The following is a 27,687-nucleotide window of genomic DNA, read 5'->3' on the forward strand; positions in this document are numbered from 1 at the left end:
AAATTTTGTCATTGGTCACAGTTGGTGCTCCTGCTGAATACGTGGATGTGTACATATGGAGCGAGCACATGCGCAGGCACTCCGTACAGAGACGCTACATACTTCGGCCATATGTTCATTATTTTAGAAGTTTGGTTTTCCCCTGCATTTTTATCAAGCTTTTACCAGGGCTATTTTAATTTAATTGGGATTAAATATAACTATGTAGGACAGTAACTAAGACGCAAACTCTGTGTGTTCCTCCTCCCTCTCTGTGTGTCAGCAGCATTCCTTGTGCTCATCCTCCGCCTAGAAATGAATTTCTTTTAACCTAGAGCCTGTTGTGAGGAAGAGGGGATTGCAGCATTCCTCCAGGCGTGGCAGGGCTGGGTTTCATTTACAAATTTTGTCCCGAGTTGCAACACACTCCTCTGTACTTACCATGTATCAGGCAACGCAGGCATGCAAACTTAAAAATGAAGTGAAAAAGCATGACAGCAATCCCATACCTGTGCGCACACATGAGTCTTCTGTCTTTCTTCTGAAGTTCAATATTTATGCATGGTTTACAGAAACAGCACATTCTTAGCTTGGTTCCTAGACCAGACGTACGTTACAATGTCAGTAAGGTCAAATAATTTTGCTGGTTTGGCTGTGAAGTAACTTTGAAATAAAGATACAGGACAAAAGCAAAAAAGACATGTGCAAAGAGCATTCGTTTCTATAGGAAGAAAGAGTTTCCTGTGTTTTGTGTGTCAAATGGTGAGACCTGGTTACAACACACGTGAACGGCGTTTCCAGCGTTGGAATGGTCAGCTCTGCCCAAGTGTCTCGCAGGGTTCTAAAGTTCCTGTTCAGCATTTGATTATTGCAAATACCTAGTAAGATTTATTAAATTGCATATTGTGCAAGCCAAAGAGTGTGTAAATACAAACAGGAAAGCAGGAAACAAAACAAACACCTTTTGCATTCATGGGCTTAGTAAAAAAGATGAAGAATGAGCATTTCTGAGATTACTGACGAATCGCCTCCGCTTCTTGTTTAGCCACTCTCTCCTGTCTTGTTCTTTGTGGTTCTGTTATCTACAAAAACATTCAGATTAGTGTGTTAATTAGTTTATGTTAACCAGCAGAGGGCTTCCACCTCAAAGCAAACAGCCATATCCCCTCTGCAGTTTCCCTGGTATCCATCCTCTTTATCGGAGAAGTGGGAAATAGAAAGACATTTATTTAGTTGTCTAGGGTACTTTCCTGCTGGCAGAATGGTCCTCAATTACATATTAATAAATATGAGTTGATTTGGGTTTTTTTTTTTTTGCAGTTTGACTGGCTTCCAGTTGTTTTTAGTACAGCTGTCAGCATTTCCATAGGAAACTTGGGTGAACCAGTAGAAGTGTCTTGTGCTTCACCGAAATCTCACGTTTCTAAATTTCTGATGTAACTGGCATGTCGCAAAGCTTCATGTGCGTGTTCAGGTATTAAAAGTTATTTGAGCCTCTTCTTCGTATGAACATAACATATGCTGAGTAAAGTCGTAGGAGAGAGTAAACTGATTTTACAATTTAGATTGAGCAGAGAGGAATATATCTGAAGTAGAGACACAAGGTATTACAAAAGCACACAGCTTTCCTGGGAGGTGGGAGCCGCCCAGGGAGATACAGGGGGTGGTTTGATTCGGAGCATCCTTGGTGTCGGCTGGGACAGCCGTTCGGAGCAGGTGCCTGGTGGAGAAAGGGTCTGTGGTGCAGGAGTAAGGAGGCAGTGAATGCTGCCTTACTTCTGTAGCACCTCTCCAGCTTCTCTCCCAGACCCTCTAAGTGGCTCCTTGCGTTGATCTGAACAGCTATTGGTAACTTTTGGTGATTCAATGAACAGATGAGTGGCGGGGGGGAAGATAAAGTCTCTTCTTCAGGCAGAAAACTTACTCCCTCCTCAAAAATTCAATACTTAAAGAGTTAATCTTCACAGACTTACCAACACTTGGGATGTGTTGGGTAACAGTTGTCAGTGGAGTCCTTCCCTGGCCAAGCCTCAGCTTCGGAGGAGAGGTGACCCTATGGTTACGAGATTTTTAAAAAAGGTGTTGTGTTATGAAAGCAGAGCCCTGCAACCCGGGAGGACTCGTGTAGGAACCGAGGCAGTGGCCACAGTTGGTGGGAGCTTTCTTAATTAGTGACTTGTCACGCCCGAGTCGATAAACACTAAAATTGTTAATTACATTTTAAGCAGAGATAATAACAGCTTTCCGTAAGAGAATGGCTGAGGGCTAAATCCCAAGTGCGCGTCACCGTAGCTGTGTCGCTGTCACAGCGGGGCTGACCCCGGCACCCCCGGGCTGGGGACAGCGGGACGGATCCCTGCTGCCACCTGCCGGGCGCCGACGGACGCCGGTGAGCTACAGGGCTGTCGGCACGTCGTCTGCGATCGGGCTGGGTGGAAAAGGGGTTGAGAGCAGCCCCGGGGAGAAGGGCTTGGGGGTGCTGGTGGACGAGAAGCTCAACGTGAGGCGGCCATGTGCGCTGGCAGCCCAGAAAGCCAACCGCAGCCGGGGCTGCATCAAAAGCAGCGTGGCCGGTGGGGCAAGGGAGGGGATTCTGCCCCTCTGCTCCGCTCTGGTGAGACCCCACCTGGAGTACTGCGTCCAGCTCTGGAGCCCTCCACGCAGGAAAGAATAAGGACCTGTTGGAGCGGGTCCAGAGGAGATCACAAAGATGATGAGAGGGCTGGAGCACCTCTGCTGTGAGGACAGGCTGAGAGAGTTGGGGTTGTTCAGCCTGGAGAAGAGAAGGCTCCAAGAAGACCTTACAGCAGCCTTCCAGTACCTGAAGGGGGCTTACAGGAATGGTGGAGAAGGACTCTTATTCAGGGAGTGTAGCAATAGGATGAGGGGTAACAGTTTTAAACTGAAAGAGGGCAGATTTAGATTAGATATGAGGAAGAAATTCTTTGTGAGGGTGGTGAGGCACTGGAACGGGTTTCCCAGAGAAGTTGTGGATGCCCCATCCCTGGAGGTGTTCGAGGCCTGATTGGATGGGGCTTTGAGCAGCCTGGTCTAGTGGGAGGTGTCCCTGCCCATGGCAGGGGGGTTGGAAGTAGGTCATCTTCAAGGTCCCTTCCAACTGTCATCATTCTATGAATTCATCAAAGTCCTGTTACTCGTCCCCTTAGGTTGCACAATGGCATAAAACCTCACATCAACACGTGTGTGCTGAGAGAACAGAAGTTATTTTACCAATAAAGTTATTTACCAATAAATAAAAGCTGCTTTATTTGGAAAATAGTTATTGGCTGCCAGGAGGTAAAACTCAGCTGTGTACAGGTACAGACGAGGCTGAAACTTACAGTAGTTTGAGCCCTTTCCTCCTGTATCCCTCAGAATATCCATCATACTCTTACCCAGCAAGGATTTCTTGCATACTTGAAAGCAGATTTTCTCTGAAATTTTGGGCTTCTGTCGGTTCTGGAATTATGCTGATTGATACCCCCAGACCTTGTGAATGTATTTGTACCAAGTTGATGCAGGTAGGTGTCATAGGCACAGTTAACTTGCCTGCTCTTTTGGCATCAAACTATTTTAGAGAAAAGCAGCATTTGTTTCTGGGTAATTCTGGTCTTTGTTCTGCCTCTCTTACAAATCTGCCTCAACCCTGGAAATGTTCAAGGTCAGGTTGGACGGGGCTCTGATCAACCTGATCTAGTTGAAGATGTCCCTGCTCAGTGCAGGGGGGTTGGACTAGATGACCTTTAAAAGTCCCTTCCGACTTATTCTATAATATAAATATCTTTTTTGCTAACAGCCAAATTGTGTGAGAGCCTTGTTTGTGTTCCTTGCTCGGTTCCTCTCTTGCAGTAAGAGTGATTTTGTTGGCCAGGCGGGAATTGCCCCCACATGCAGCTGGTGTAGGGGGAGCAGCAAGGCCAGGTTAGCCTAGGGCTTTATAGAAACTCTCACCCTGGTTTTAGGGGGATTCTCTCCCCCCTCCCCCGTGGACCTAATAAAGTTGGGAATGTAGATGGGATGCTTGGAGCAGTCCTACAGTACAGAACTACCTTCTCTTTTAGGTACTCATTTATGGCGTGGTATATTTTTAAGTTGAAAAAAAATCCTAAAAGGATAAAATAGGTAACAGAAAGGAAATTTTCAGTTGTAATTAGGGCATTCAAAGGCTCTGTAATGGTTGTGATAGAAGCAATTAATAGGCATTGCTTTTTGTGCGAGACGGGGCCTACTTAAGTAGGTTGCGAGGCCGGTAGCCAGGAGACCTACTTTCTTTTCTTAGCTTTGCTGCTTATCCCTTCTGTGATCTTGGGCAAGTAACTTCATTTTTGATCCTTTTCCTTCTTTACTGTATTTTTTTTTTTTCCCTCTCAGGTCCACACAGATTGGAAAGGAAAGAGTTTCTCGCTATGTGCTTTCCCCAAAAGGGACAAGATGTCAATGGGAAGTTTGAGGCCCTGTTGTAATACCAAAACGCTCGCTGTGGCTGCTTTGCTGTAAACAACCGTGCAGGAATACGGATTACTTTACGGGTTTGCGAGCATTGTATAGGATACCTGTAAGAACAGGTACGCTGTAGATAAAGACCTCCGATGGAGGTCAGGTTCACGAGCTACTGAATTTCCCACGCATCTCCGCCCGGAGATGATGAGCGGCGCTGGGAAGGCGTCCCTATGTAGAGCATCCAGCGGTGTTGGGGCAGTTTCTGGGATGGAGGGTCTCTCAGGGCTGCCGGGCATCCTGTGCCCTTTGCTGGCCACAAGAGCTGTGAAGTGAAGGGTTGAGCCTGCGGGCAAGGTGTTCTCAATGGGCTTTTGACTGTGCTTAATCCAAATGGCTTTGTGACCGATGTGCTGAGGAGTTGTTACCACCTGAAGGTAGACACCCAGGAAGCCCGAGAGAGAGGTGTCCTCTCGGTTGATGGAGCAGCGGCTGCGCTGGGAAGTTGTACTTGTGAACCACCCTTGTTACTGTCTGCTTGAGTCATCAGAAATGATAGACTAGGAAATGTAGGAATTAAACTAACATGCGAATTGTGCCAAAAACCACAGCCCAACCAAAACCAGAGCACATCTGCAGGGTTTGGGGGTTGTTTTTTTTTTTTCTTTTCCTTTCTGTTTTGTTGGCTTTTTACACTGAACCGAAACCTTTTCTGTGCAACAATTTCTTTGTTTGCTGGCCTTAGGGAAACGCAGTGGCTGTGAGCCACGTATATGTGTTTGCTTAACAACTTTTAGAGAATTCTTTGACGAGCAGGTTGTGATAGGTGGTAAAAATCCTGATGGCATGTGAGGCTCTTGTTCACCTCTAAAAACATAAAAAGGGCCGGGGGGGGAGGAACCAGTTTAGCTTTCTACTTCAGGCCTTGGGTTTCTTCTTCTGTGATTCCTTCATGTTGTTTTTTTTTTTTTACTGAGATGAACCAAAAAGAATGCCTTAATCTTTAGATGCGTAACCTGGAAAATATGAAGCCTGTTTACTTGTATGACGACTTAATAAGGGAGAAAATAGTCAGGTTGGAAAATGATCTAAGCTTATTAGAAGCGTACCTTTTTTCTCTTAAATGGCTTTGTAGAGTGTTTTACAAAGTTAAACTTAATCCTCTAAAGTGTGTCAGATGCTAAAATTTACAACTCCTTGGCCTTACGCTGGGCTACTGATTAAAGCGTGGATTAAACTGCAAATCCATTGGTGTTAATGGCCTCAATATGTATTGTTTTTTCAAATGGTAATCACTATTCTTTCTTGATCTTGGGAAATGTACTTTTGATCCAAACGTGCAACAATATACACTGATATTAAGCTTCCTGTCACCTACAAATAGACAGCATTCCGTGGTAATGACAATACCGCGATGGATCTTTCCCTGCAAGGAAATATAATAATAATACCAAACTCTGAACACAAAGCATTGCACCACTTTGTATTTACAGTAACAGTGGAAATGTTATGGTCAGTCACCCGCGGCAATGTTTTCACCCTTGCATCATCAAGTTGTGACTCAGGACCATGATACAAAGGCAGAGCTCCAGACAGGTCAGGGAAATAAATGTCTAAAATCAAATTGCTGCCAAGACTCTGGGCAGGTCTATGGAATTTTACCTTTGCATTTTGGGTTAACCTGAACAGGTTTCCTTCTTCTTGCTTTCTCTAATCTTCTGTTTCTAAGAAGTGTAGAGAAGATGTAGAGAAGCGTAGAGATGACGACTGTGATTCTGCAGATTCTACCCAGGTCTTTATACATCTGGCTCTGTATAATTTAGCCAGTAATAGCTGTGGTAGTTTACAGTTCTCTGTATTTTGTGGCACTGGCAATTCCAAATATTTGTTCTTTCTCAAAAGAAACAGTAAGTTGATTTCAAACATGGTCTTTGATTTTGACATTAAATCCTGACTATTTGAACATGGACTACCCCAAAGCGGATATTCCAGTGTTTGGGTCTCTAGGGGTATGTCACCCCACATTCTCAAAATCTTCTTTTAAACAAACGGTCTAAAGAATTAAAACCAAAACAAAACCCCCAGACCCCACCCAAGTCTCTTGTCTCATCTGGGATGGGGGGGGTGTGTGTCTTTTTAAGACAAAACCTTTCACATTGGAAGGACTTGATGACATAGTGAGAAAAGCAAACATTAGCAGTGCTTGCTCCCATTTCGCACCCCCCCAGCCCCCCTCCCCAACCCCACTACACCACCACCGACGTTGGGAAGTGGTGGAAGGCCTGTGGACGTACATGTACATATGCATTACCTCGCCGGCCGAGCTCAATTTAAATGCAGCCTATTAAATTATTTACAGAAGACAGTTGGCCAGCCCGTTGTGCTGCGTTACTAGGAGCCAAAGGTCACTTTGGTGTGCCTGGTTGATTCATAGGGTAATCTGATACAGTACTTAGCTTTTTGCCTCCCAGTCAGTGGGTTAAACCTTATCCTCTTATTATGAGTCAGACAACCATAAGTTTCAGAAAAAGCCGGAGCCTTTGTTTTTAATGGTTTTGAAGAGGCTGTGCAGCAGAATCCAGAGGCCTGCGAGAGCATCTGCCAGGGGGTTGGGGCGTGTTCTGCAATAGTGTAAACCTGACTGATGGCTCGAGAGCCGAAACACTGTGCCCTTGTTTTCTTAAGCTGCTTGTCCTTTTGCTAACATCATCTGCAGCCATTAGGTTGTTAAGGCATTAATGCTTATTCTTCAGATAGGTGACACTTCTTTGGTTTTTGGTTTTGTTTGTTTGTGTTTTTTTTTCCCCCCAGGGCTCCTTGCTACCAGCATCTCCTTGAGAATTCACTGAGCTGATTTTATTGGGTATCTTGTACATTCAGGTCTCTTGTTTTGCTGCAAGATACAAACTTGTGTGTTTTTTGTCAACTTGCATCTCAGTGACAAATCCCAAATCCCGGGTCAAAAACCATGAGTATTGGGCAAAACCTCGGTATTATTGCCAACTTCTGTCTACTTTAAAATGCTGCCTCTGCCTCTCCCCCTTCCAGGGTCACTCCCTCCTGGAAGCAGCACTGGTGCTGGCATGCAGGGCAAACACTTGGCATTGCAGCAGCTTTTGGTAGCGCCCGACTTTTTAAAACCTTCACACCATGGTGTGCTTTTTCCAGCTGCTAGTCTAAAGAGAAGGTGGCAGAACATCGCACAGCTGGGAGTGAAACCTGTTTTGTGAGCTGCAGTCACCCCAGTGGGAGTCTGGTCACTAAAAAAGTCTGCTGACGCGCAGATTTTGTTTGTGTCTATGCACTTGTATTTAATTGCTTTTTAAATGTACCACCAAGTTACAGGGGCACTAATGTTTTCAGCATGCTGCTCGGGACGCTTGTGGCGTTGACAAGCTCCAGAATTTTATTTGTCTTCCCCCTGAGTCCGCAGAGGTGCACAAGTGCATTTCTATTTCTGCACGCAGGGTTCAGAAGTTTGCGCTGCCACCGAGCTGGCTGAGGAAAGGAGGAGTTTTGCTTCTGCGGTCGTGCTTTTAGGCGAGCGAGCCTATCGTATTTCACTCTAATCCTAAGCGATAGCCACGCAGCCTGTTTTATTGTTAGGAGAGCCGTCCTGGAGCTCCTTCAACAGGGCTTTTCACGAAGGGAGAGCAGGGCAGCCAGGATGAGGAGCAGGCAGAAGTGTGGTCAGTCCGTTGTCCCTCCTGAGCTGTGCCATGCTGGGGCATGATCTCTGCCTGCTCTTCCCTCATCCCGGGGTGTTTCTGATGAGCCAGAAGAGAGGACTGAATGGCGTGCCACGCTCCCGGGGAGCGATGCCAGGGAGAAGAGTGGAGCTACAGTTTTTGCTGTTGAGTGGAGAATGGGGAAAACACGTGCCTTAGTGCTATATTCTGCTCAGCCGTTCCATGCTCCTCTGAGCTGCTGCAAGGTGCCACTTTCTGCTGCCTTTCTCCCCTTTGTTTTCTTTGGCAGCTCCCTAAGCGCTGTATCAAAACAGCTTCAGGGGAGCCGCGCTGGCACGGTGACCCACCTCCATACTGGTGTGCTGGCTTAAATGCAGCGAGAAGAAACCTGGACGGAAGTCGCATTGAAATTGTTTAGCCTTCCGCAAAAAACACTGAGAAAGGGGACGGGAACAATTTCAGAAAGGTTTCTTTGGAACCGAGGCCAGTAGCTGGCTTAAAAGAAAATGAAAAAGGAGTGTGTTTCGAGGTCTTTCAAACTCAAACAAAACCCAGGCTCCCTCTCGCGTGCTGTAAGCTGGATAAATTTCTCCTCCTTGTCAAGGCAGACAAAGAGATTGTTTCGCAGCGATGGTGAGCTCTCCTCCATGTGCCTGCAGCAGGTAGACGAGGATGACGAGAACTGGACCTACAGGAGCCAGCAGAGAAAAGGTGACTCGCTTTCTCTTTAACCCTTGTGATTGCTGCTGCCGTGTCAGACCCTGGTCCGTGAGGTTGTTGTCCAGTGGCTCGGGTCCCGCTGGGAGGCCTGAGCCGGATGGGAGCCGCAGGTGGGGTAGGAAGAGGAGGAGGAAGAGGGCAGCACAAAAGCTTAGGTGCAGCATTACCCTGCCGAGTTTTGGCATTGGTGGTTTTTTTTTTGTTTGGGGTTTTTTTTTGTTGGTTTTGTTTTGTTTTGTTTGTTTTGTTTGTTTTTTTTGGTTTTTTTTTTAGGTTAAAACTGTGAAAGCTTCTAGTAAAACCTTTAATTTCCCATCTGGGCAACATAAAAGTCCTGGCTGTGTGGTGTGTAGGTTAAGTCGTGATTGTGCTTCTTGTAGGCAATAGTCACCCCTGGCAGATCCTTTGGGCAGGTGCTGCAGGAATCTCTCCTCTCTCTGTGGTACCAAAAGCCATTTAAGACTCCACTTCTGACAGACTGGATGTTTTTTGGATAATTGCCTCATGGTCCTGCTGGAAAATTGTAAGTGTATTTTATTTTACGAGGGCAGATTGGGAAGAGGTCCCAAATGTAAAATAAAAGAGATGAAGGGATGGTGATGCTCCACAGACAGGAGGAGGGAGATCTAGGATGCAAGATAGGCAGCTCTGAAGAAACCCTTGAAATGCGCAAACCTGAAGTATATTTTATATGAAACTCTTAAAAAGTACTTCTGTTTTTTGTGTACTTTGGTTTTTTTTTTGAGTGGAGCTTGTCAGGTACTTATTGAAGCATACCTCATATTTACCATAAATCAAAATAAATTTCAGAACTTTGTTTCTCTGAGATGGCGAGCTACCATTACCAGTGTGTTTACTGGCTGGTAGGCAGTCGTGTATTTGGTTAAAAATACTTGATGAAGTGATTTGATTGTAATTTCTTTAGTGCTGCTAGAGCACTAGTTTGTTAATAGAAAGTGTAAGGTAGACTCAGTTCTGCTGTACGGTCACTTTTGGAAGGGCAGGCAGGCTCTTCAAGGACATTTGAACTTCAAAAGGATTTTTACTTCTTTTCATTTCTGGGAGCAGTTAATAGCGATTTTGACCAGAATTTCAGTTCTGAGTCAGAATAAATTGTGGCTTTAGTAAATGATTTGGATGCAGGAACACTAACACAGGATGTATACGCTTGTGCGTGGCTCCCAGCACGCTGGGAGACGATTTTAATCTGTGCTTTGAAGATTGTTTTTTAACCCCTTTCACTGCTGAAAAACTTCTGCAAAGGGAGTTTGCATTTGCAACCGGTGGCTGATTTTTACTTCTGATTGTTGGCGTGTTGGTGTTGAGCAGCAACGTCAGATACGCTTCTAACGCCTGTGGGACCCTGGGTGCTGTGGATCAGAACCAGGCAGTCCCGCTGCTGGTGGCCACACGGCTTCCATAAAATTTCTCGTGATGCCTTCCTTAGCCCACGCTCCCGCCACAAGGCAGAGATGGGAAAGGAAGCTTTACTGATGGATTAATGTTGTATTAATTTTTCTGAGTGATTTACATAAAGAGCCCGTTGTACAGGCTGGAGGGGGGAGGGCAGAATTCCTCCCGTAATTGGGCAGCAAGCTATGAAAGCCTCCCTGCCTGCCTATCGCAGAGATGACAATACATCATTTTTGAAAGGAAGGTGGAGGGAGCTATAGATTATGTAGGGCTTATTTCCCCTTTGCAGGGTACAATTTGGCTCGACCTGTAAAATCTGCCTGGATCGTAAATCCAACTGTGCAATTCTGTCTGACCGGAATCCTCTGCTTGGAGGGAGCTGACAAACTGGCAGGGGATGCCAGGGCTGAAGGGAGTTTTGGGTTGTAGACTGGGGCAGGAGAAACTTGTTGTGGCTGCAAGTGTTTCACCCAGGGCTGCGAGTCAGGCTTGCCCGGTGTCGGAGCAGTCTGAGTATTCGGTACCTGGCCGAGTCGTCATCTTGAGTTTGTGTTCAAAGGCAAAACATGTGTGATAAATGAATACTTGTGTTCTCGAATTAGCTTGCTCCATTGGACCATTGCATTACTCCTCGCCAGACTTTGTAAAACTCAGGGCTCAAAACAATACTGTCCTTGGTGCTCGAGTTAACCACGTTGCTTAAAATTAATTCAGGCTAGAAAGAAATGGGATGCACAACAGGCTGGAAGGATGGCTAGTTTTATGTCAAAACCCATACTCTTTATTTTAAATTAGCTGAAAATCTATTAAAATTTCATCCAGCAAAATAATTTTGCCCCCCCCGTTCGTCCTCAGGTAAATTGGTAAAAGGGTAAGCCTGACAAATCACGGGCTCTCCGTCCTCCCCTAACTGTACATGTACGGGCAGGAGTGTTAACAGAAGTTGGAAATGAAGGAATTGTTGTTTTTCTTTCTGAGCTGTTTCTCTTCCTGTCTTTATAAACCTCTTATTCTTTTGCCGCTTCACTGCTCTTCCCGTCTCATATTGCATTCCCACGAGGCTGCTAGGTGACAGGCACAAGGCAGCATGTGTTGCCTGGTATTTCACCAGCAAAGTGGCTAATCTGCATTGGCTGCAACCGGGAGCTCGCAAACGGTAGCCAGCAGCCAGATTGGTTGGATTTGTCAGTTTAAAATGAGCAAGAAAAACACAAAAAAGGTAAATGCTAACTCCCAACCCCGGGGCACACCCTCATGTCCTGGGCAGCTGAAGCTCTGTTTGTGTGGAAGCCAAAGGAGGGGGCTGCTGCTTCGCTCTTCAGTTTCTGAAAGGTCCACAGTAGCGCAGAGCGTTTTGGAACGGGTAGCACCAACTAGACTTCACATCTGATAAAGCCGTTTCGAAAAGAGATGGTAAAAGTTGATAGTAAAATAAAAGGTTTGTTGTTTGAAACATTTTCTTGCTCAGCCCTCTTTGTCCCCAGTCAGCTGAAGGACCTTTGAAATGAGAGCACACTGTAACTCCCATGTTTCTCTTCTTTAATCTGAGTTTTTAGTTCAGATTTCTTACTTTTTGGGATAGCAGAAGTTTCCTTTATTGTGGAGCGTGTGTGGAGGTGAAATGACTTTTTTTTTTTTTTTTTTTATTGCCTACGCGTGCTCCAAGTGCCCTTTTCCTCTGGCATAGGCACTCCTCATCCCTTTCTGTTACTGGTGTTCCCGGAGGTTGCTCCAAGGGGAGAGGACAGGCCAGCATGGCTGGAGTCGATCTGAATTCATCCAGCCTCTTAGAGACTGAGTCCGTGGAGCTGACGGTACTTTATGCGGCTGCGGGGCAGTGGTACCCAGGCACCTTTGCTGCTGACTGGAGTCGTCCATCTCATGAAAACCACTGGAGTGGCGGATGCTGACTTCTGTGTCGTGTAGCTGCTCTGCCACCTCCTTCGGTCAAGGCGTGTTCTGCTGAGCAGGGTCCTGTGGGCTCGTGGGGCAGCTTTGTGAGCACCCCGTAACTTCTGTGCGCGAGGGGTAACAGCCTGTTTTCCCTCACAGAAGATATCTGCGCAATGACGCCCGCTGCTCGTGCAGCTTCTTTGAAGAGGCAGGTGTAGGACCTGTCAGACTTTGATTTTTGTCCAAGCTTTTTGTTGGTAGACATTCTAGCTTTCATCTATTTTGCTCTTCTAATGGCACGGCTTGCTTCTGGTGTGCTCAGCAGGAACTCAGAGAACAGCTTGATTTTTTGCAGCGGCTGAGCTTAAAATTCCCACCAGAAGCAGGGCCGGTTTGCTCGCTCATGGTTCCTGGAAAATGCAGCAGGTCCTGGTTTGGGGGCTGTTCTCCATGTCTCAGTGGGTTCCTGTGCGGTAGGCATGTAAAATGGGCGGCGTGCTCCTCCTGCCCCCAGGTGTTTTCGGGCTGAAGCTCAGAGCCATTTTTTCCTTTTAAACAACATATTATTGAAAAAACACTGACAGAGTTATTTCTTGAAACTGAAGCAAAGGTGCTTGTGTGCATTGCAAAGGGTTTCTGACGTGGAAACGTATAACAGTCTTTCACGTGGGCCTCTGCTGTTTTCCATGGCTATGACATAGCAAGTCAACTTTGAATAGAGATAACACACAAGTCACTTTATGGTACAAATCTCACCATATTTACTTTGACTTTGCAGAAAAGGAGATGAGTCACGTTTCAGCGTCAGAACGTCTTACAAAGTTTTGCTGACTTCTGTTTTGGTTTGGTTTGGTTTTTTTTCTTTCCTTTTTTTTTTTTTTTTTTTTTTTCCTCCTTTCCCATTGGTTCTGGGGGTTGGAAAAGGGGAGCTTGTGACTGCAGCTCTGAGCGGTGCTGCTTTCACGGCTGGTCTGGCTCATCTCCCCGCCGTGCCGGCAGGGATGCAGTGCAAGGGAAGATGTTTCTCCAAAGCGGTTAAATATGCCTGAGCTAGTGACCTTATTTCTCCTGTTATTCCCTTCCAACAGTGATCTTCGGGCCAGGTGTTGGAGAAGCACAATTAGGAGTCATGTCTGGCCGCAGTGACAATACATGAAAAGAGGTTTCTCCCTTTCCCCCCAGCTCCTGCCCCTGCCTAACACTCTAATTTTTTTACACGCTGCCTCTATTTCACTTGGTTGCTTTCCAACCTTCCTGCATCACGAGCAAGTCAAAAGCCTTGGCTGCTTTTTTACTGCAGGCTGTACTACCTGGAAAACTTACTTGGAGTCATTAGTCAGAGAAACCTTGTTTCTCAGATAACTGCAGTCTTTTAAAGACTGACCGAACACAGTTCAAAAGGTGGCTGCCACTGGCTTTCTGCGGGCCAAGTCTCATTCCTTAATGTAAAAGTGTGTGGAATGCCAATTTTTTCCTTGCAAAAACAGTCTAAATGTGAAACTTTAATGCTCAAAGTCCTTTAAATTCTTAAGTAGCTACTTGTGGGCTCAGCCTTTCGTGTCCTTGTGGTGTGTCTGATGGAGGCAATCCTGATGTCCTGATGACAGCTCTTACCAGAACTGTCAGTTAACCTTCTAACCACCCGCTGCATATCACAGTCTGAGAACGTCACACTTACCAAGGGATTAAATTTCCACCAACCGAACAATTAATTTCTTCAGTCACAGTAGCAATATTGGCTCTGCCACATTATGTCAATAAAAATGATGTTCTTTAGCTATGCCTGTACTACCGGTGTTCCGTTTAAACATACGTCGCATAAGTTTCTTCCTATCAGCTGAGTTTTTCTTCACATTCCAGAGGCAGAGTCAGGACTCAAGATCTTTGGTTTTTGTCATACCGAGGAGTTTGTATTTTCAGTGCTTCCTGTAGAAACTCAGTGTGGGATTTGCAACTCTGACGTCATCTAATTGCAGTGTCAGAGCATCAGTTCGGTCTTCTTCTGAAGTCCAAGTAAGTTTTTAAATTTTGTTTTTTAAGTTATGAACGTAGTTCATGTGGGGGTTTCAAGGGACAGAGCAGTAATTACATATTTATTTTTTTTTTAGTAATGAGATGTAAGAGTACCAAGAACTAGTAAGTCCTCATAAGCAAGATTATGGAATCCAGACTAGCTGTTGCTATTCTAATGTAAAATCATTTAACGGGGCTTTTTTCTGTATGTTTTTGCACAAGATCTTGTGTTCAAGGGGGGAAAAAGTCATGTCAGTTGCTCCATAGATAAGGGCCCATAAACCCGACGGGAGCTGTTAGCGTTTGTAGAAGCAGTAAGATGTGACGGATTGTAGTGTTGGGGTGTGCGCGTCTGTGAGAAGGATTCTTGAAGCTTTGGGCTCAACCTCAAAAAGCATTTGCGTAAGAGACTGAAATAACTCCAAAACAAATATTATATGTTTTATGTACCTTTCTGTGAGAGACTTCTTTTTAAGAAACAAATGTTTTATAGACACGCAATTTTGTATATATGAGCACTTTACACAAATCTAAATATTTAAGTGGAAAAAGTAATGAGAGATTTGATACAAAGGCCGATTTTCTGTCTTGCCATACCTTTTCCTTTTACATGTTGCAGATTCTGTATGCAAAGGTAAAATTGGATATAGTTATACACGTTTGTAACAATTTACCTATATGGTCAAGTTTGCATCTTATATTTGTGGTTGAAACTGTCAGATGTTGTGCTTTTATGGAAGCAGCTCTCAGCCAGGAGCAGAGGTACTACTTAAATTACTAAGGCACATACTATTTGTCTTAGCATGTTTGTATCGTGGCACAGCAGAAGGTTCTGTAAAACTTTCATGACATACAGTGGCAATTGAAACTTTTCATGCTGGTAAAACAGCTGGAGTCAGTCATAAGTCCCACATCTAACTACAACTTGAAGTAGCGACTTTTTAATGCTTGTACATAAATGCAAATTTAATCAAAGCTTTGCCTTATTTCCTATGTCTTCTGGTAAATATTGCCATGGATGGGAATCTGAAAGTGGGCTTGCAAAGCAAAAATTCGTAAGCTACAGAAACAAATTAAGTTTACGTAAGAAATGTTGATATGTACCACAGAATCATTTGTTCAAACCCACACCTCTACTTCTGCTTTATCAAAAAAACATGGATCCAGCCATCATTGCTATTCATTCTATAAAATCCTTGCCAAATTTCAATACTTTGCTATTTTTATAATAGAAATAACTTTTATTTAAAAAAAAACCAAACACGTTCGTTGTCATCTGATCCAAACCTTCCAGGTGAAGATAGAAAGAAGGAAAAAATAACTTGCTATGACCTTAAACATTTGCTGCAGTCCTTCCCTCTTTCCCGGCTGCTATCCCAGTGTGCCTGTTCCTCTCCGGGAAGCAGTGGCTGGAGAACTGCAGTCTGTGCTAAAGGACATTTCCGAGTAGAGTAGTAGTTTTTTTTTTTTTACAAGCAGTTGTGGCTGGTTTTACTGTCTATATGCTGTCTGCTCCAAGAGCCGTAAACTCTTAGTAATGTAAGTTTACTGTGTTGGAAAGGTCTTAATCTCTCAGGGGATTGTGGAATTTTTCTGTTATGATGAAGGAGTTGAAGGGAGGAACAGGCTTGTGCAGCGTTGTGGCGGGGAATATGCGTGTTAGAGCTGCTGTCTGAGAAGCGTGCTTTGGTCAGGTGAAGGGGAAGCTCTAACTGCTGGTATTTGAGAACCGTGAAACTCCCCGGATTGCTGCTCCCGCGGCAGATGCCGGTTTCTTCTGGGCAGCTCTGTGCTGCTGTGAAGTGAGACCCTGGCTGTTTTTACCTTCTGTGACACACCTTGAATTTCACCTGCAGAGTAGCTGTAGTCAGGGGTTTTCTTGGCTGGTCGCTGTAAAAGACCACAGTCTTGGGAAATGCAAACAAAGCGAGTAGCACCTGATTTAACGGCGTGTTTCCAAAGTTACAAGGACGTTGCAACCCAATTTGTCTTGCAATTTAGCTGTACTTGATGTCTGGATTAGCAGTGTAGCTAGAGCAGCGCTCCTCACAGAATAGCGCGTCCTTCGCTTGCTTCTTTGCAGCAATGAAGAAACGCACAGGGTGCTGTGATTTTCTTTCCCAGAGTGTATTGTTTTGACCTTCGTGAATGGTTTCAAGTTATATTTCATGACACGTACACTTCTATGTACTTTTATACGCTTTGTAAACTTTTTCTTGTTCCCAGGATACTTCTTGTTCCCTCCGAAGTCCAGCTGATCCTTAGGCTGAAAACTTGGGGCAAATGTTTCCCTGCCAGTAGAGGGTCAAAGCCGATGTCTCCTGACCTTCACATTTTACTCTCAGCTAGCTGTATTTTATAGAGCAGGCTGGATGCTTTCCAGGGAAACATTGTATGCACTGTTTGAGCTGAAACAACCCTCTGTATGTGCTTTGCTATGCGCTGCTCATCAAGTAAGAGAATACGTGAAAATTTCTGTTTCCATGCGGTTGTTAGCCAACTGTTTCTTGAATTGTCCCCTGAAACTGAGGGGACCTTTGTCTCCGGCGTGGTCATAGCTCACCATTCTGGCAGGACATTGCAAATATTACAGCTACTTGTTTTTCTCCAATCTCCATTACAAATGAAAAGAAAGTGGAGTTAAAGGTTAAGAATGTGGTTTAATGGCTAAAGTTAATGAATTTTACAAGAGTGTATTTAGCTTCTATTACAATCTTTGGAACAATTAAAAAGGGTGGATTTGACAGTTTGTAATTTAAACTGTGAAATACGTTTTCTTCTTGTCTTTTAGCTGCAGAATCTCAATAAAAACAAAGAAATTAAACTGCGTTTTCCATCCACCTGTTCTTTTGCTGACATTTGCCTATTAACTTATATACTAGCCTCTCTTTCCCACTTGTAGGTAGAAACCCCTTTGTTGTCTTTTTCTTTTTTTTCTGGGGAATTTAAATGGAAACTCTGCTAAAACCTTACGTGTAGCTTGTTGTTCCGAAGCCTGAGATGAAGTGGTCTGTTAAAATATAAGGCTTAGGTGCTTATGATATCTACGCAAGGTGTATTTTCAGCATGTGACCTTGTATGATGGCCACATAAGAGTATGGTGTGTTTTCCATCCCAAGGAAAAGTAATTAATATGTTCACCCTCCGCTCCTTCTAGAGCTTCCCTTACATACGGTGTGGCAGCTTCTGTTTGGCACTTTATTTCCCTGAAGCAGATGGATTCCCTGGACACTGAGTCTGGATGAACTTGGAGTGTAGCAAAGGCAGTTACGAGCTGTGAATTAAACGCGTTGCAACTGGTGTATCCCTTGCCCATTGGCTCAAAACTAAAAGATGTGGGAAGTGCGTAGAAGGCTTTCGGTGAAGTTGCTCAGAAGTTGTCAAATCAAACACCGAAGCAAAGGGATTGAGAGGGCTGCCTGTTGCTTGAGAGTAGCTCACGGAGATGTTAAATAGAAGTTATCCTCCCCTGTAGATGTTAAATAGAAGTCACAGTTTCTCCAAGGTAACACAGGTCCATAGTAAAAGTGCTCGTGCGTTTGTGGGCATGTTTATTGGAAGGGAGGGGGGAGGCAGAGACATGATCCGTTTTCCCACTTCTCACAGGAGCTGTGGGCCATTGTCATTAACCGTGGTACAGGAAGCCATGCTTGCCAGTTGGCCAGTCAGGTTTGATCAGGATGGCTGCTGAAGGGAGGCAGGGCTCGATCTCCTCACTGCTTTGCCCGGAGAATGGAGCCTGCCCACTGGGCACCAAGTGCCTGGGTGCCCACACCATGTCCCCATCAGACCCGCTTCCATTGCCTGCTGCTTTCCTCTCGCTTGCTTGCGTGTGTGAATTTTCTTACTCCCTTGTGGCTTTGTTTTATTTTGCACATGCAGGTGTTTGCTCCCTAATGCAGCGGGGATGCTCACGGTTTGTGTACTTGGCTTAATGCTCTGAATCACACTTCTTGTAGGCACTGCACTAGTGACTATATTAATTAAAGAGGGACCTGTGGAAAAAAACAGGCTCTTAATTTTGGCTCTGTCATTCGTGCCTAATTTCAATGCTTGAAGTAGGTGTAGAAACTAATGAATAGTGGAGGCTGTTGCCTTTTAGAAACTGAAATTTGTTTGTACTTGCTTGTAATTTCTGTGGAGTCTTTTGTATCTGTTTTTCTCCCTTGTAGTCAAGACTGCGGAAGACCTGGTGAGTCAGGGTGACTGATTACAGCATACTGTACACTTACACGGAAACATTCAGCTAGGAGTTATTAACTCAATTTTATTAACCTTGAGTAACGCATGTAATGCCATATACGATAAATATGGCATTTTCATTTCGGAATGAAAATGAGGTCATTGTGTCATGCAGTGGCAGAATCAGGTATGAAGTGATATGTTTGACTTGTAGCCAACTTGACCTGCTTTTGCAAAGGGGGAAGACCCCCCACGCTCGGCAGCACGACTCCGTCCACCAGGGTGCTGAGACGGTGGAGCTGGACCAACATGGAGCGGGCTGCAGCTCTTCTGCAATCTCCAGCAGATTGTGATTCAGCTGGGACTCTGAGGAAGGCATCAAACCTATTAAATTAATCAGGTCAAATGAAAAATAACTCATTTTGTTCTCCCTGCTCTGTGCTGACACTCACACACGCACGTGCCGGAGCCTCAGTGAAGAAGCGGTCGCGTTTCTACCCCAGGGCTGGTGGCAGAAAACGCCTCGGGGCTGGCTGGGGTTTGTAGCGAGAAAAGAGCCGAAACAGGTGGGAAATCAGGAATATTTCCCATTGCAATGCACAGAGCAAGCTGTAATACCCTGCAAACCGCCCTGCCACCCTGCTCGGCGCTCGAGTGCTGGTTCAGTTTGCCGCCCACAGGCAGCAAATGGCCAAATGACAGTTCTTGTCATTTGTTTTCCAGGTCTTGGGTGTATTTTGGGCCCATAGCTTTAAATCAAAAGAGAACTGCTAAAGTTCTTAGCTCAGTATTTCAGTGAACTATTTCTGGTCCGTTAGATAAGCATATTGACGATGTGAATGAAGACGGCTCCCAGGTAGTACTGATGGTGTGCCTGCACGGTCCTATCCCTTCCGTCAGAAGAGAAACTGATTTTTATGTTTATTTCCTTGCGTTTGTCTGGCATGCATCAGCCTTGGGGATTTTTTCGATAAAAGAACATTACTCTTTATTGGGTGACCATATGCCATAATTGTGCGTCTTTCGTGAAACAACCTCTTCTTTTCTTTTCCTCCGTGTGGGACGGTGTGTAACGGTGCAGTTGTCTTCATTCCTCTGAGCCTTTAAAGTGTGATTTGCCTTCTAGCCCAAACCCAGGATGATGATGGGATAATTCAGGCATCCTTCCTGCTGCCTGTGATTTTGGTATTCCCGGTTACCCAAAGGCAGCCTCAGAGCATTCCTCAGCAGCTTGTTGTTACCAGGACTAGTGAAATACTGATGGCGCCAGCCTGAAGGAGCGAGCCCGTGTCAACCTGTGGTTACACCTGCAGTGATTTTCTGGCGCGGTGCACAGGTGACTGGGCAAATGGAAGTGTCTGCGAGGGGTTTTTTTTGTTTTGTTTTAATAGTAAACATTATCTGTAAAGCCCTGTTGCATCCATTAATCAAAGATAATTTGGCACACAACCCTTGCAAAACAGTGACATTTTTGTTTAGGAGCAGGTCTTTTAGCAGCAGATTGAAATGACTGGATTACCTGTTGTTTTCCTAGGCTTTTTCATCAGAATTTCTAATCTAGCCTCCCTCTAAATGTAGGACCCTCAATCACTGTTTTGGTATAGTTAGTTTTCTCCTTGTCATGTGGTAAGCCTCTATACACTTGGGTCCTCCGCGCACAACCAGGGTTGCCCTCTTTGTTCGACTTCTGGGCAAAGAAATTCCTGAATGAATTTGGAGAAGTTGGTTACAGATTCCTTTCTTGACCTACAGCAGCTCTTAAAAAGATTTTGCCCTTTCTGTGCCCTTTGTCTGAAGAGTAGGGCAAACAAAAGATAAGTGAACTAATTCATGACTTCATTGCATTTGTTTTCTTCCTCACTTAAGGCAGAAGACAGCTCATTCCTAAACCCATTTATTTTATTAATTTTAATGCCAAGCACTTTGCACCTGCATTGCTGGGCTTATTACAGAAGAATTTCTTGTTTGTAATAATCAGAAACCATAACACAATTTCCCAAATGCTGTGTGTAGTATCTAATTGAAAACTCCACCAGTATAGCTATAGCTAGGGTAGGAATAGAAATAAAGTTGATTCATTGCAAATCGTCTTTCGATGAAAAAAACCAGACATATAAATAAAGGATTTTACTTGGGCTTTTACGTATGACTGAAGTGGAACTATGTCCCTCCTTCAAGTAAGAGGTCAGTGCTTTAGATTTAATTCTCTAGGAAAACAATTTCTAATGGTTTCAGAGTTTTTATTGGAAGAAAGTTGTTTTAAAAATCACTTTTAATAATAGGTGAATGGTTTTTTTTTTCCAAATGCTAATATTGGTTCTGTTCATCCCTGTTGCTTAAAAGTGCTTGAAATTCATTTTCCTACTATATTTGAATATTTGGAAAATTGTGTTTCTCATGCAAGCCTCGAAAGGTGTATGACAAGGCCTTGTTGCTGCGAATCTGGGAGTGCATGAGTAGCTCTATACTAGTTGTTTCGCTGATAATTTGAGAAGGTCCATTCACCACAAGTCACCTGCCTGCATTACTTTTTGCAGGACAGGACTTGTCCTTTTACCTCCTGCTATGGTGAATATTCATCGATTTGAGTTATTTGAATTAATCACAGGGTTATGCTAATTATTCACAGTGGATTCTACTTTAAAGGATGTATTTCCAGCCTGATCATTTGAATAAGTTACTTGTTTCATGATGTTTGCTGTGACTTTCCCCAAACGAATTTCATCTTCATTAATAATTTAAAAAATATTTCTTCCCTTCTTCATGGTATGAGGAAACTCCACCCTAATCAGTCCTCAAGTGGAACAAGTAATATAATGCGTGCTATCAACTGCAAGAGATAATAGCAAAATATTTTCCCTCGCTTTGGAGTTAAGAGAATATTTGGTTTTACTTATCAAAATAATGGTTAATATCTTTTCAGCCCGTGCTGGGTTTCCTAGTCGATGCTGCCCCTTTAAAGATACGCTGGGGCTGACCTGACCTCTCTTTATCTCCCCCCTCTTATCACCAGTGGGACCACAGCGCCTGGTAGGCTCTGGGTCTGGCTTTCCTTAGTGCTTGAGCCGGCTGCAGACTAAATGGCGTAGGGCTATGACAACCTTCAAGTTGAAAATTTTATTTTTACTCCAGCTATTTTCTTTGGATAGGTTCTCCAGGGTGTGGGGTTTTTTTATTGTTTTGTTTGGTTTGTGTGTTTTATGCGCAGTTTGAAAGGGAAATGTGTCAGAATGATTCAGGCTTTAGGAAAAAAAAAAAAATCTCTTTCGATAGTTGGCACCCATCCACGGTATCAGAAACGTATGTTTCTGCAGATCGCTTTGGTTCTAAAAGGAAAAAGGATTTAATTAGACGTCCCAACAGCCCTGATAGCTGGCAGTCAAACTGGGACGCGCTTTGCTGCGCAGCAACATGTGAAGCAAGACAGAAACAGCCTAAACCCTCATCCTTTCATCCTTTTTCTGTGGGTCGGGCAGGTCTGAGCTGCATTTTCTTCCGTGCTCATTTTAATGGTACAATCTTTAGTATCAAAAAATGGTGCAAGTATATACATATTTTTCCTAAATTTATTTCCCTCCGTCCTGTTGCGTTTTCAGGTTAGGGAAGCTAAGAGAAATGGCGCTAGTGATTTTGTTTTCAACAAGGGAAAAATGACACTGACATTATTTCTTCTGGTTGTTCTCAGAGAGCTGATAGACATTTCAGTGACTTGAGAGTAAGGGAGAGAATGAAAGTCATGGCTTGGTGTGTCAAAATTCCTGACTTCAAGTGGTTAAAACACTTCTGTTTAGAAGACCATGACCAGCCCTTATTAAGCATGGATTTACAGGCGCAGTTCTCCGTGTCCGTTGTGGTCTCCTCTATGAAGCCAGTCTATTTCGCATACAGTCAGTAGGAGCAGTGCCTCCATGAGATGTGGCAGTGGCAGTTGGGCAGTTGGCATTATCTCCTCTGCTTCTCCCTTCATGGGGTAGATGTGGTGGGATGAGTTCCTAGAGGCAGCGACTCGCGCTTGTATCTGTCTCTTTGTATGCAGCTCAACATGTCATGCTTTACACAAACAGTATACTTCATAATTTGTAAAATAAATAAACCTTATAGCAGCCTTCCAGTACCTGAAGGGGGCCTACAAGAAAGCTGGGGAAGGGCTGTTTGCAAGGGCATGTAGCGATAGGACAAGGGGCAATGGCTTTAAACTAGAGCAGGGTAGGTTTAGATTAGACATGAGGAAGAAGTTCTTTACAAAGAGGGTGGTGAGACACTGGAACAGGTTGCCCAGAGAGGTGGTGGAGGCCCCATCCCTGGAGACATTCAAGGCCAGGCTTGATGAGGCTCTGAGCAACCTGATCTAGTTAAAGAAGTCCCTGCTTACTGCAGGGGGGTTGGACTAGATGACCTTTAAAGGTCCCTTCCAACCTAACAGATTCTATGATTCTATGATAATTTGACTGTTGGAAGACATTTCCATGTTATTTCTATAGCGTTCACCCCGGCACAATGGGGAAACCTGGTTCCCTGCTGTCACCGGCAGCAAAATGAGGTGTAGGGAGTTGGAGAACCGGTTTCTGACTGGGACTTGGAGTTTGGACCAGATGTGAGGTCCTGCAAGTGTCACAGCTGCCAGAGAGGGTCCAGGCACCTGTCCGGTTGCTGCAAATTCCCAGGCAAGAGAAGAGCATCACTTGGACCTCCTGCCTTCCTAGACAGCGAGGTCCACCACCTTTTGTGCATTCCCTCCTTCCCAGTGGGCATCAGGAAGGTTGGGATCCCATTTAGGCTCCTCTGGGTTCCTCCTAATGAGGGTGGGAGAGGGAGACAGTGAACAGGACACAGGGTAGCCCCCGAGGAAGGGACACTGGCCCAAACCCTCCCAGAGCAGTATGTGCCACCGGTGTTATGGCACAGAGCAATTTCTGACTTTTCAGCACTTTAATACCACATTTAACACCCCTAAGCTGTGTCTGATTTCTCAGACAATGCTATTGTTCTGTAGTTGGCTTCCTCTTCTTTGTTTTATTGACATTTTTTTCCCACTGCCTGCATGCAGAATCGATGTCTGGTTTTGTCTCTTTTTTGTATTTTTCTACTTGTGATTCCCCTAGAATCTGTCGTGCCGTTTTGCAGTCCCCAGTGACGTATTCGCAGCTGCTCTCAGTCCCTGGTGACTGTCACTGATGCGCTGCTTACTTCCCCTTCCAGGTAATTAATGAGTAGATTTAACAAGATTGGACCTTAAAATCCCCCTGGTATCCAAGTAACCTTCGTCCAGCTACAATATGTTTTTGTTTGTTTTGCCTCCATGAAGTGTTTATTCCTGGAGCCCTCTGAAGAGTTAGGGCAGGAAATAGTGCGTGCATGCCTGGAGCACCAGAAAATGGAATTAAGGAGAAAGGGCCTTTGCTTCCTGGAGCATCAGGAAATATTGACATTAGTTGGTACCCTTTTTAGCAGGATTTAAAAGAGAAAAGGCAGGCTAAGCTATAGAAAAATGCTGTTTCTGGATTTTGAGTTACTCTACTGTAATGTCTCTGTTTTCCTGCCACAGCAGCCTGCTCTTAGCCGGCTCTAAAATGAAGTAACTTTTCTTACATGATGACAGAGACTTGAAATGTGATACTTTGAGATCTAAGAATGGCTAATGGTTCTCAGCATCTCATTAGTGCTGCTTCATCTGGGGCCTAAAGTGCTGTTTTCAAGGTCTCTGGACCAGAGTTTTTCCTGTAGCTCCGCCCAAAGATAACATGCATTTGCACGTGTTCTTTATTTTAATTTGGCTTTGCATGGAGGATTTTAGGACTCAGGCATTTGCAGACAGTTGCAATTCTCGCTTGTTCAGGGAGGTATGTTACCCTGACCCCGACCTTGCTCCCTGGTCCTTGTCTTTCCTTGCTTTACAAGGCCAGGCCCTATAAAAAGTTAGTCAACACAACACAGCTGCATTTTAGACCCAAATATCACCAGTAAGCACAGAGTGCTGGTGGCAGCTCTTTGTGACCTTTGTAAAAATGAAATTGCTTACAAGCTTGTGTGCTTCTATTTCTGCAGGTCTCCTCTGCAGAAATAGGGTGTATGTAAGAAATCTTTTTAGCCACAACATCTCTAGCGTTGAGCTGGGGAAGCAGTCTTAAGGCGCACAGGAAGGAATATACGGTATTCAAAAAATAAGCATTTCCCCCTTGGACTGTGGAGAGTAACCGGTGTGTTGTGGAAATTTGGTACCTCCAGAACTGAGATGTTAGTGCGAGGGAATACACCTACATGAGGTTCATGCTGACCCTGACTCTAGGAACTGTAGGATTCATCTTAATATAAGAAGTCAGTTAAGATACAGCATGGTTTGACATCTTGTTTAGATTTTCCCAACTGTTAATCTTCTATGTACAGAAAATTGGGTGGAAGGGCCCTCTGTCTCTTGCTGGTAGTCAGGTGAAGGTGAGCTGTCTGTAGCTGGACTGTTCAGATACACTTGCAAGATGTCGGAGCCGGTCCAGACAAGGGCCACAAAGATGATGAGAGGGCTGGAGCACCTCTGCTGTGAGGACAGATGGAGAGAGTTGGGGTTGTTCAGCCTGGAGAAGGTTCTGGGGAGATGTAGCAGCCTTCCAGTATCTGAAGGGCACCTACAGGAAAGATGGGGAAAGGCTCTTTATCAGGGAGTGTAGTGTTAGGGCGAGGGGTAACGGTTTTAAACTGAAAGAGGGTAGATTTAGATTAGATATTAGGAAGAAATTCTTTACTGTGAGGGTGGTGAGGCACCGGAACAGGTTGCCCAGAGAAGTTGTGGATGCCCCATCCCTGGAAGTGTTCAAGGCCAGGCTGGATGGGGCTTTGAGCAGCCTGGTCTAGTGGGAGGTGTCCCTGCCCATGGCAGGGGGGTTGGAACTAGATGATCTTCAAGGTCCCTTCCAACCTAAACCATTCTATGATTCTATGTTTGTTTATTAGTTAAGTCTGTATGTATAGGTGAAATAGAAAACTGCACAAACAAAGCACTTAATGGAGAGAGAGCAGATGTATATTCCAGAACAAAAAAAAATAATAATTAAAAAAAGAAAAAAATCACTAAGAGCAGGGTTAGTAATTCATAACAAACAGGTGAGCACGATTAAAGTGATGCGTTTCTCTCACGGTGACCAACTGATGTCCATAAACTGAGTCCACAGCGGTGAAAAGTGCTGACAGATGAGCTAAAACAATTGCCTTCAGGCCGGGCACTGCCTGGGACCCACCGGAGATGACCGGTGGTCTGTTTTGTAAGTGGCGTTTCATTTCCAGGCATGGTACTTTGGGCTGGTGAGCGGTGGGGAGGTGGGAGCAATGGGGGTGTCAGCGATGGGAGTAGGTGAGGGGTGGGGGTATGAGCCAGTGCAGGGGGTGAGCGATGGGGAGGTGAGGGGTGGGGGTATGAAGAATGGAGAGGTGAGGGATGTGGAGGTGAGGGGTGGAGGTATGGGCGATGGGGGTGAGGGATGTGGAGGTGAGGGGTGGAGGTATGGGCGATGGGGAGATGGGAGGCAGGGTGAAGGATGGGGGTGTCAGTGACGGGGGTGCGGGTGATGGGGAGGTGAGGGATGGGGGGGTATGAGCGAGGGAAGGTGGGAGGGATGGAGAGGAGAGGAATGGAGATGTGGGCGATGGGAAGGTGGGAGGGATTGGGGGTGCGTGAGATGTGGGGTATGAGCAATGGGGCGGTGGGAGGGATGGGAGGTGAGGGGTGGGGGGTGAGTGATGGGAGGTGAGGGGTGGGGGTGTCAGCGATGGGGGTGGGGGCGATGGGCGGGTGAAGGGTGGGGGTGTCAGTGATGGGGAGGTGAGGAATGGGGAGGTGAGGGGTGGGGGTGTCACCGATGGGGGTGTGGGCGGTGGGGGGTGGGGGTGTCAGCGATGGGGGGGGGGGGGTGGGAGGTGCGGGGTGTGGGCGGTGGGGGGAGCCGAGCCCCGCGGATTGGGCGGCCGCGCCCCGGGGCCGTGAGCGCTGCCCGGGGCCCCGCTCCGCCGGCCGCGCCCGCCGCGCCGCGGGATGTGCCGGGCCGGGCTTGGCCGGGCCGCTGCGGGGCCGGGCAGTGAGGGGGTACCGCCGTGCCGGGGGGAGGCACGTCCCCGCCTCGCCGCTGCCCGAGGCCGGCTGCAGGATGTTCTGCCTGAAAGGTGAGGGTGCCGCGCTGGGAGGAGAGCTGGTGCGGTGGCTTCCAGCGTCGTCTGGTGCAGGGAGGGATTTTAGGTTTTTTTTTATTTTTTTTATTTTTTTCTTTAAAAAAGTTTATTCGGTGCGTTGACGAGAGAAGCGTATGAATTTGTTGTTCCTTTTGTTGCTGCGAGCGGGGCATCGCTGAACCCGGCGCGGGGCGGGGGGGGGCGGGCAGCTGGGCAGACAAAAGGCCGGGCTGGCTCGGGGAAGGCGGTGGGGGGCTCAAGGTGGGGTCTCTGCGTGGTGGTGGCTCGTTGTGTGCAGCATCTTTACCGGTGGGTGCTGCTTTACCAGAAGTCTGCTGAGCTTCATTCGGGTTTGCCCCCTCTTGGGTGAAATGGGGCGATGTGCCGGGGGGGGGGGGGGAGGATAAGGGGGAACCAGGGTCCTGCTGCGATAGATGCCGCAGATGCTCGGTGGAAACTCCGCTGCTCTGCCGGGTGATCCCTCTGCACCACCGTCTCATGTAGGGATGGTGCAGAGCCCTCGGGACAGGAAGAGTTTTCTGTGCCCAAAGAGATTTTTATTTCATCTTTTTAACTGGACTTCCCAAGAGCACGGTTCTGCAAACCACGGTTAGGAAACGCTTATTATTTTTGTTGAACATCTCTATTTCTGTTTTGATTGAAAATCCACGTTACTGCTACTCTTCTTACTGAAGTGCACTCGTTGAAAGCTGGCACCAGAGAGCTGTTCTAAAGAAGGGTTTAGGAGTTGTAAGAAAGATGCTTTGCCTGGGAAAGAATAGCAATTAAGTTAAATACTTGAGTGCTTATCAATGCCTGCTCAGAATGTTTTGCTCTTCTCTACATTGCTTCAAAACGTTGACTGCTTTTACTCTACTAATGACTTCTAGTTGTGCAAAGTCCCTACTAAGGCTCTTGGTACAGTTGCTAACTATAAATTTAAAAAGTCAGGAAAAAAGTTCCTTTCCTGCAAAATTCAGAGTAGTGAATCAGGGTTTCTAGAAAAAACCGTAATGAATTGCACAACACAATTTGCTATGTAGTGATTTGTCTTAAATGAAATTGTTGCAGTGTACAAAGTCAAAAAACCTGCACTATTTACATTTTTTAACTGCACAAGAGGTTTTCAATTCACGACAGTTCAACAGGTCGCTGGAACTCAGAAAATATGAAACTTAGAGATACAGGATTAAATAAAAGAGTATGA

At 45.5% G+C, this 27,687-nt stretch overlaps 1 protein-coding gene across 9 annotated transcripts in view; it reads left to right on the forward strand.

Moving 5' to 3' along the window:
• The window catches only part of NHSL1 (NHS like 1), a 187,896-nt gene that overhangs the window by 68,349 nt on the left and 91,860 nt on the right, over positions 1-27,687 (forward strand). For 2 of the 9 annotated variants that reach the window (XM_063329485.1, XM_063329487.1), the window contains exon 1: positions 8,162-8,816. The exons of 6 other annotated variants lie outside the window; for them this stretch is intronic. In XM_063329485.1, coding sequence (XP_063185555.1) covers positions 8,612-8,816 — 205 coding nt within the window. In that variant the 5' untranslated portion in view covers positions 8,162-8,611. Of the gene's footprint in view, positions 1-8,161; positions 8,817-26,346; positions 26,475-27,687 lie in introns of those variants that run through there. One more of the 9 variants, XM_063329488.1, reaches the window with a different exon arrangement.

Source organism: Chroicocephalus ridibundus, chromosome 3 (genome assembly GCF_963924245.1).
Source record: "Chroicocephalus ridibundus chromosome 3, bChrRid1.1, whole genome shotgun sequence".
Taxonomy (NCBI): Eukaryota; Metazoa; Chordata; class Aves; order Charadriiformes; family Laridae; genus Chroicocephalus; species Chroicocephalus ridibundus.